This window comes from Aspergillus novofumigatus (assembly GCF_002847465.1).
Source record: "Aspergillus novofumigatus IBT 16806 chromosome Unknown P174scaffold_51, whole genome shotgun sequence".
NCBI lineage: Eukaryota > Fungi > Ascomycota > Eurotiomycetes > Eurotiales > Aspergillaceae > Aspergillus > Aspergillus novofumigatus.
Window position 1 is genome coordinate 1 of NW_020194324.1, and position 9,093 is coordinate 9,093.

Genomic DNA, 9,093 nt, shown 5'->3' on the forward strand with positions numbered 1-9,093 from the left:
GCAGGGAGAGAGGCAGGAGAGAGGTAGAGAGAGAGGTAGTCAGAGAGGCCCCATGCCAGGCAGGTAGCATGGTAGCAAGAGAGGCAGCCAGAGAGGCACCATACAGGGTGACCCACCATCAGGCAGTCCCACCCCATCCAATAAGTCATTTTGCAGCCAGCCATCCATTCCCATGGCAGTATGGCACACCCAGCAGGCACAGGCCCAGCAGTGGGCCGCCATGGATATCCAGCAGCAGCAGCATCGGACCCAGCAGGGTTTGGATGAGGAGATGGCCCAGGCCAAATGCATGCAGTGGCAGGACCAATGTTATATATACGCCATGCAGGGGGTGATGGTGGCCATAAGTTATATGCATGTCATCAGCCCCACAGCCAGGCCGCACGGGCATGGATGATCCACGTGCATCAGCAAGTGCAATACACGCCATATAGCGCGTGTTATTCATGCGGTATGCCCCAATCCATATGCCATGGGTGGGAGCCAGGCCACGCATGCAATTACCTGCGGGTTTTTGATCCCCATGGTGGCCATGATTGTTATTCAGGCCAATGGCAAGGGCCAGATCAGAGCCGCATATGGCAGCGGCTGGTTGCAGGAGAAATGGGGTTGATGGTAGGATGAGGCCCAGGTGGTCCAGTTTTTAGGGCAGGCGCACCCCAACCACGAGGGGCACAGCCAGTTATTTACATCATTTTTTGGTTATGGCGGTTATGTCAGGAGATCGAAGGTCGATCAGCATTGATATATTTGGAATGAATATATATTTTAGTATACCATAATGCGCAGAGATATATATTATACGGTTGGTTTATATAGTATGTTAGCTGAATTTAGTGGTTTATACATATGCATATATATAATATCAACCATAGTTATGATAGACATAGGTAGTAGGTAGGGAGGGAGCAAGAGAGACAGTAGGTAGATAGTAAGGTAGGCAGTGAGGTAGACAGGAAGGTAGATAGGAAGGTAGACAGGGAGGTAGACAGTAAGGTCATGCATGAGCAGGCAGCAAGACAGGCAGTGAGGTAGACAGAATGGGAGGCAGAATAGGAGGCAGAATAGGATGCAGAAGGGCAGGTCAAATAGCAGGGAGAACAGCAGGCAGTGAGGTAGTGATTAGGATAGCAAGCAAGGTAGTATAGTAGATTATAAGGCCCAGGAAGGTCATGCATGAGGCAGGCAGAACAGCAGGCAGAAAGTAAGACAGGTAGTGGGTAGATAGTGAGGTAGACAGCGAGGTAGACAGCGAGGTAGACAGCGAGGTAGACAGTGAGGTAGACAGCAAGGTAGACAGCAAGGTAGATAGCAAGCAGGTAGTAAGATAAGCAGTAAGGCAGGTAGTAAGGTAGGCAGTGAGGCAGGCAGTGAAGGAGGTAGTAAGGCAGGTAGTAAGGCAGGCAGCATAACAGGCAGTAAGACCAGCAGGAAGAACCCAGTAAGATAGGTAGTATAGTAGATAGTAAGGCAGGCAGTGAAGCAGGTAGTAAGGCAGGTAGTAAGGCAGGCAGCAAGACCGGCAGTGAAGCAGGCAGTAAGATAGGTAGAATAAGGCCCAGGTAGTCCAGGTGGTCCAGGGTTTTAGGTTAGTGCATCCCAACCATGAGGGGCACCGCCAGTTATTTATATTATTTTATTTAGTACAGCAGTTATGTCAGGAGATCAGGTTGATCAGCATTAATATATTAATAAATGAATATATATATTTCAGGATACCATAATGCGCAGAGATATATATTATACATTTAGTTTATAGAGTATGTTGGCGAATCCATAGTTTATACGCAGGGATATATATATAAGTGATATATCAGGGAATATATATCATATTAACCATAGTTAGGAGAGAGGTAGGTAGCAAGGTAGACAGTAAGGTAGATAGTAAGGTAGATAGTGAGATAGGCAGTGAGGTAGGCAGTAAGGCAGGCAATGAGCAAGGGGGGCAGCAAGCCAGGCAGTGAGTGAGGGGGCAGCGAGCAAGACAGGCAGTGAGCAAGCCAGTTAGTGAGTGAGGGAGGCAGTGAGATAGTAAGCTAGATAGTGAGATAGGTAGTGAGTGAGCCAGGCAGTGAGCAAGTGAGGCAGTGAACAAGCCAGTCAGTGAGCAAGCCAGTCAGTGAGCAAGCCAGTCAGTGACTAAGCTAGCAAGCAAGGCAGCGAGTGAGGGAGTCAGTGAGCAAGCTAGCTAGTGAGGCAGGCAGTGAGCAAGCCAGTTAGTGAGCAAGGGAGGCAGTGAGCGAGCCAGGCAGTGAGCAAGCCAGGCAGTGAGCAAGCCAGGCAGTGAGTAAGTGAGGCAGTGAGTAAGGGAGGCAGTGACCGAAGCAGTGAGTAAGGGAGGCAGTTAGTGAGTGAGGGAGGCAGTGAGATAGTAAGCTAGACAGTGAGATAGGTAGTGAGTGAGCCAGGCAGTGAGCAAGCGAGGCAGTGAACAAGCCAGTCAGTGAGTGAGCTAGCAAGCGAGGCAGCGAGTGAGGGAGTCAGTGAGCGAGCTAGCTAGTGAGGCAGGCAGTGAGCAAGCCAGTCAGTGAGCGAGGCAGGCAGTGAGCAAGGCAGGCAGTGAGCAAGCCAGGCAGTGAGCAAGTGAGGTAGTGAGTGAGGGAGGCAGCGAGCAAGGGAGCAAGCAAGTCAGGCATTAAGGCAGGCAGTGAGGGAGGCAGTGAACGAGGGAGGCAGGCAGCGAGCAAGTTAGGCAGTGAGCGAGCGAGGCAGTGAGTAAGGGAGTCAGTGAGCGAGGCAGTGAGCGAGGGAGGCAGTGAGTGAGCCAGCTAGTGAGGCAGGCAGCGAGCAAGGCAGGCAGCAAGTAAGGCAGTAAGTAAGGCAGGCAGTGAGTAAGGCAGTAAGACAGGCAGTGAGATAGATAGTAAGATAGATAGTAAGATAGATAGTAAGATAGATAGTAAGGTAGACAGTAAGATAGATAGTGTAGTCAATAGTAAGGTAGGTAATAAGGTAGATAGTAATTATAAATAGCATAGTAGATAGTAAGGTTAATAGTAAGGTAAGCAGTAAGAGAGGTAGTAATATTAGTAGATTAAGATTAGTTAGTATCCATATATCAAGTAATAGATATATATTAGGAGATCAAGGTTAATTAGGATTAATATATTAAGTAAATAAATATATATATTTTAGGATACCATAATAGCAGCAGAGATATATATTATATATTTAGTTTATATAAATATCCAAATCCATGGTTTATACATCCATATATATATATATAATTAGGTATCAGGGGGATATCACCATAGTTAGGAGAGAGATAGTTAGTAAGGTAGATAATAAGATTAATAGTATAGTAGATAGTGAGGTTAACAGTAAGGTTAATAGTATAGTAGATAGTAAAGTGAATAGTAAGGTAGATAGCAAGGTTAATAGGAAGGCAGGCAGCAAGAGAGGTAATAATATTAAGAGATTAAGGTTAGTCAGCATTAATATATTAGTGAATGAATATATATAATTTGGGATACCATAATGCTCAGAGATATATATTATAGAGTTAATTATAGAGTATATTAGCTGAATCCGTGGTTTATACACAGGCATATATATATATAATATTAGCCACATTCAAGAGAGAGGTAGGCAGTGAGATAGGCAGTGAGAGAGATAGTAAGGTAGCCAGCAAGGCAGGTAGCAAAGGAGGCAGTGAGCAAAGCAGTAAGTAAGGCAGTAAGCTAGATAGTGAGCTAGATAGTGAGGTAGATAGTAAGTGAGAGAGGCAGTAAGGGAGGCAGGCAGTAAGGCAGTGAGGTAGATAGTGAGGTTGACAGTGAGGTAGATAGTGAGGTTGATAGTGAGGTAGATAGTAAGATAGATAGTGAGTAAGGTAGCTAGTGAGACCAGCAGCAAGACTGGAAGTGAGCAAGGCAGTAAGGCAGTGAGCAAGATAGTAAGCTAGACAGTGAGCTAGACAGTGAGTGTAGCAGTGAGAAAGGCAGTGAGTGAGATAGCAAGACAGGGAGTAAGTAAGATAATAAGGGAGGCAGTGAGATAGGGAGTAAGTGAGGTAGCAAGATAGGGACTGAGGAGGGAGGCAGTGAGATAGGTAGTAAGGCAGGCAGTAAGCAAAGCAGTGAGCAAGGCAGTGAGTAAGGCAGTTAGTAAGATAGTGAGTGAGATAGTGAGCGAGTTAGTGAGGGGGGCAGTGAGTGAGATAGTGAGGGAGGCAGTAAGTGAGATAGTGAGGGAGGTAGTAAGTAAGATAGTGAGGGAGGTAGTGAGCAAGATAGTGAGTGAGATAGTAAGTAAGGTAGTGAGTGAGATAGTGAGGGAGGCAGTGAGTAAGACAGTGAGCAAGATAGTAAGTAAGGCAGTGAGTGAGATAGTAAGGGAGTAAGGTAGTGAGTGAGGTAGTAAGCAAGATAGTGAGCAAGATAGTAAGTAATATAGTAAGGGAGGCAGTGAGCAAGACAGTAAGTAAGATAGTGAGGGAGGCAGTGAGTGAGATAGTAAGTAAGATAGTGAGGGAGGTAGTGAGTAAGACAGTGAGTGAGATAGTAAGTAAGGCAGTGAGTGAGATAGTGAGTGAGATAGTGAGGGAGGCAGCAAGCAAGACAGTAAGGGAGGCAGTGAGTAAGATAGTAAGGGAGGTAGTAAGTAAGATAGTGAGGGAGGTAGTGAGCAAGACAGTAAGTAAGATAGTAAGTAAGGCAGTGAGTGAGATAGTGAGTGAGATAGTGAGGGAGGCAGCAAGCAAGACAGTAAGGGAGGTAGTAAGTGAGATAGTGAGGGAGTGAGGCAGTAAGTAAGGTAGTGAGTAAGATAGTAAGTAAGGCAGGCAGTGAGTGAGTGAGGGAGGCAGCAAGATAGGTAGTAAGTAAGATAGTAAGTGAGTCAGGCAGTAAGGTAGACAGTAAGATAGATAGTAAAACAGGCAGTAAGATAGGTGGTAAGACAGGTAGTGAGGTAGATAGTAAGATAGATAGCAAGGTTAATAGTTAGGCAGGCAGTAAGAGAGGCAGTAATATTAGGAGATTAAGGTTAATTAGTAGTAATATATGAATAAATATATATATTTTAGGATACTATAATGCGTAGAGATATATATTATACAGTTAGTTTGAAGAGTATGTTGGCTGAATCTGTGGTTTATATGCAGGCATATATATATAAATAAGACATCAGAGAATACATATAATATTAACCACATTCAGGAGAGAAGTAGGCAGTGAGATAGGCAGTAAGGTAGTTAGTAAGTGAGGCAGTAAGTAAGAGAGGTAGTGAGGGAGGCAGTGAGGGAGGTAGTAAGATAAGTAGTGAGGTAGATAGTAAGGTTAACAGTAAGGGAGGTAGTAAGTAAGATAGTAAGGGAGGTAGTAAGATAGGCAGTGAGCAAGGTAATAAGGGAGCTAGCAAGTGAGATAGCAAGATAGAGAGTAAGTAAGGCAGTGCATGAGATAGTAAGGGAGATAGTAAGATAGGTAGTAAGATAATAAGTAAATAGATAAGTAGGGTAGTAAGATAGTAATGCAGGTAAAAGGCCCCAAGGAGATTATATATTAGGTAGACCATAAGGTAGATAAGAGATAGAGAGGGAGGTATTTAGTAAAATAAGGAGAATAGGCAGAAGGTAAGAGGTAGTAAGGAGAATAAAGTAAGGAAGGATAAGTAATAGAGTAAGGGTTAGTAAGTTTAAGATAAGAATAAGGGGTAGAAATATATAAGATAGAGAGAGTTTTAGTAAAGAGAAGAAATAAATATAATTAAAAATAGGAGAAGAAAGGGAAGAGGAAAGGGAAGAGGAAAGGGAATAGAAAAGAAAAGAAAATAAAAGATAATAATAAGAGAGAGAATAAGGGTTAGGAATAAAATAGAAATTATTAATATATTAAGGTAAGGGTTAGAATTATTAAAGAGAATAAGGATTTAATAGAGAGATAGATAGAATAAGAGGAGAGAGTTAGAGATAAAGAGGGTATTAAGTAATAGGAATTTAAGAATAATAAGTTAAAATTAGAGGAAAGATTAAGGATGGAGTAAGGGTTAGATAGTAAGAAGATAATAGATAGAAAAGAAAGAGAAAAGAAGAAAGAAAAGAAAAGAAAGAAGAGTCAGATATAGAAAAAAGAATAATTAGAATTTTAGTAAGAGATTATATAAGGGATAGAGTAAGGGTTAGTATAATTAAGAATATAGGTTATAATATAAAAGAGAGGAGAGAGAGAGTAAAAGATAAGGTTAGGATTTAGAATTATTAAAGAGAATAAGAAAAAAAGAGAGTGATTAATTATAGAAGATAAGAGAATCAGGGATAGAGAGAATAAGGATAAAAAGAGAGTAGATTAATTATAATATAAGAGAGAAGAAGGGTATATTTTTAATAGAATAAGAGAGAAGATTAAAAAAGGAAAGAAGAAAGAGTAGAGAAGAGAAGAAAGAGTAGAGAAAAGAAGAAAGGATTAAAGTTAGGATTTAATAAGTAGATTAGAAGAAGAATATAAGATATATAAGAAGTAAAAAAAGGGAGAAGGTAGAGATAGTAAGAAAAAGAAGATAGTAAGGGATTAGGTAAGGGTTCACATAAGGGTTAGTAAGTTTAGAGAAGGGAAAAGGTAGAGATAGTAAGAAAAAGAAGATAGTAAGAGATTAAGTAAGGGATCATATAAGGGTTTGTAAGTTTAGAGAAGGGAAAAGAGTATACAAGTTAATTTAGAAAGAAAAGAATAGAAGGTAAAGATAGATAAGATAGAAAGAGTTTAAGTAAAGGGTAAGAAAGAGAAGAAGAATAAGAAGAAAGAGAAGAAAGAGAAGAAAGAGAAGAAAGAGAAGAAAGAGAAGAAAGAGAAGAAAGAGAAGAAGGAAATTAAAATTAAGGAAAGATAAATTAAAAGAAAAGGATAAAGTAAATAATAATTTAATAGAATGAATTAGGAATGTAGTAAGGATTAATAGAAATATTAGAGTAGAAGGGGATTAGGAATAAGATAGAGAGAGAGGGTAGTAATGTGATAGAAAGAGGTAGTAGTTATAAGAGAAAGAGGATTAGATTTAGTAATTAATAAAATTAGGGATTAAGAGTAGGTTAATTAGGTAGAATAAGAGATAATTTATAGGATTAGGAATTTATTAGGATTAGGAATAAGTTAGGATTAGGGATTTAGTAAGAGGTTAATAGGTTTAAAGAGTATTAAAAATTTAAATAAATAATAGTTTATAATAAGATAGGATTAGTTAGGTAAGAGATAGAATAAGAATTCAGTCCAGTAAGGGATAGAGGAAGGGTTAGTTAGTTTAATAAGGAAGAAGATATTCAGAGTTAGAGATATAAGAAAGAAAGAGAGAAAGAGAAGAGAGAAAGAATTATAGATAGAGATTAATATAAGTAAGAGTTTAAGAGTGAGGGATTTAAAATTAAGTTAATATTAGTTAGATTAAAGAAAGAAGGGAGGGAGAGGAGGAAGGGTTAATAAGAGTAGGGATAGATAGATATAGGAAAATAAGGATTTAGAAGGATTTAGGAAGAGAGAAGGATTTAGAATAAAGATAGAAAGAAGAGAGGAGAAGAGAAGGAAATAAGTTATAGGATATTAATTTAGAGAGATTTAAGTAGGTATAAGGTTATAGAAAGTAATATAGGATAAAGAAGGGGATAATTATTAATAGGATAAGGATATTAATAAGGGGGAGGGTTAGGATGAGAGTAGGGATTAGGATAAGTAGAAGGGTAAGGATTTAGATATAGATAAGGGTAAGGGTAAGGATTAGGATGAGGATAAGAGTAAGTAGAAGGGTGAGGGATAAAGGATTAGAATAAGAGAAGGATAAGAATGAGTATTAGAATTAGGATAAAGATTTAGGAATTAGTAAGGGTAAGTTATTTAGAGTAGATAGAGATTAAGGGAATAAGAGATTAGAATTTAAAATAGAAGTAAAAAAAGAGGTTTTAAGAGATTAGATAGAGAAGAAGAGGTAAAAGAGAATTTAGGGATAGATTAAGAGGAGAGAAGAAGGAGTAATAAGAGTAGAAAGGGAGATAATTTAAAAAGAGAGATATAGTTTAAGAAGAGTAAGGATTAATAAGTATAGAAGAAGAGATAGAGTTAGAGGAAGAAATTTAAAGATAAGAGGAATTAGAAAGAATGAATAAGGGGAGAGGATATTAGGGGTTAGTTTTAGGAGAGAATAGGGATTAGAAATAGAGAGGGTAAAGATAATTAGAGTAAGAGTAAGGATTCAGTTTAGAAGAAATAAAGAGGGTAAGGATAAGAGTGAGGGTTTAATATTAAAAGGAATAGAGAGGGTAATAATAAGAGTAAGGGTAAGGATTTAGATTAGAAGGGATAAGAGAGGAGATTAAGAAGAGATAGAGGAGAGAGGGAGTAAGAGAGAGATAGAATAAGAGATAGAATAAGAGATAGAATAAGAGATAGAATAAGAGTAAGAGTAGAGTAAGAGTAAGGGTTAGAAGAAGAGTTAGAATAAGAGTTAAGGAAAGAGATAAAAGAAGGATTAAGAAGAGGTAGAAGAAGAGTTAGAAGAAGAGATAGAAGAAGAGATTAGGAGAGGTTAGGATAGTTAGAAGGAGAGTAAGAGAGATTTAGATAGAGGGGTTAAATAAGAGATAGAAGGAGAGATAGAAGGAGAGATAGAAGGAGAGATAGAAGGAGAGATAGAAGGAGAGATAGAAGGAGAGATAGAAGGAGAGTTAGAAGGAGAGTTAGAAGGAGAGTAAGAAATAGAATAAGAGTAAGGGGTAGTAAGTGTAGATAGAAGAGAGAGATAGAGAAAGGGGTAAAGTAAGAGATAGAGTAAGAATTAAGAGAGAAATAGAGAGAAGAGATAAAAAGGGAGAAGAAAAAAGAGGTAAATAAGTAAAAAAATAGAAAAAAGAAGAAGAAGAAAGGTTAGGGTGGAATAAGGATATAGGGAAGGATAAGATTAGGGTTAGGAGTAGGATTAGAATAAGGATAAGGGTCAGGGTATTAGTAAGAATTAGTAATTTAGAGTAGAGAGAGGTAAAGGGTTTAAGAGATTAAAGAGAGATAGTAGAAGAAAAAAGAAGGGATTTTAAGAGAGTAGATTAAGAAGAGTAGGAAGAAGAGGGTTAGGGTTAGGGTTAGGGTTAGGGTTAGGGTTAGGTTAGGTTAG

General features: G+C 39.1%; 1 protein-coding gene across 1 annotated transcript; it reads left to right on the forward strand.

The window, feature by feature from the left end:
* Positions 1–172: 172 nt before the first annotated feature.
* On the forward strand, positions 173–613 carry P174DRAFT_426209 (uncharacterized protein; the record flags this gene model as incomplete). The annotated part of the gene is made up of 2 exons (XM_024825363.1): positions 173–308; positions 435–613. The coding sequence occupies 2 exons, from the start codon at positions 173–175 to the stop codon at positions 611–613; spliced, it is 315 nt and encodes a 104-aa protein (XP_024676767.1).
* Positions 614–9,093: the final 8,480 nt, after the last annotated feature.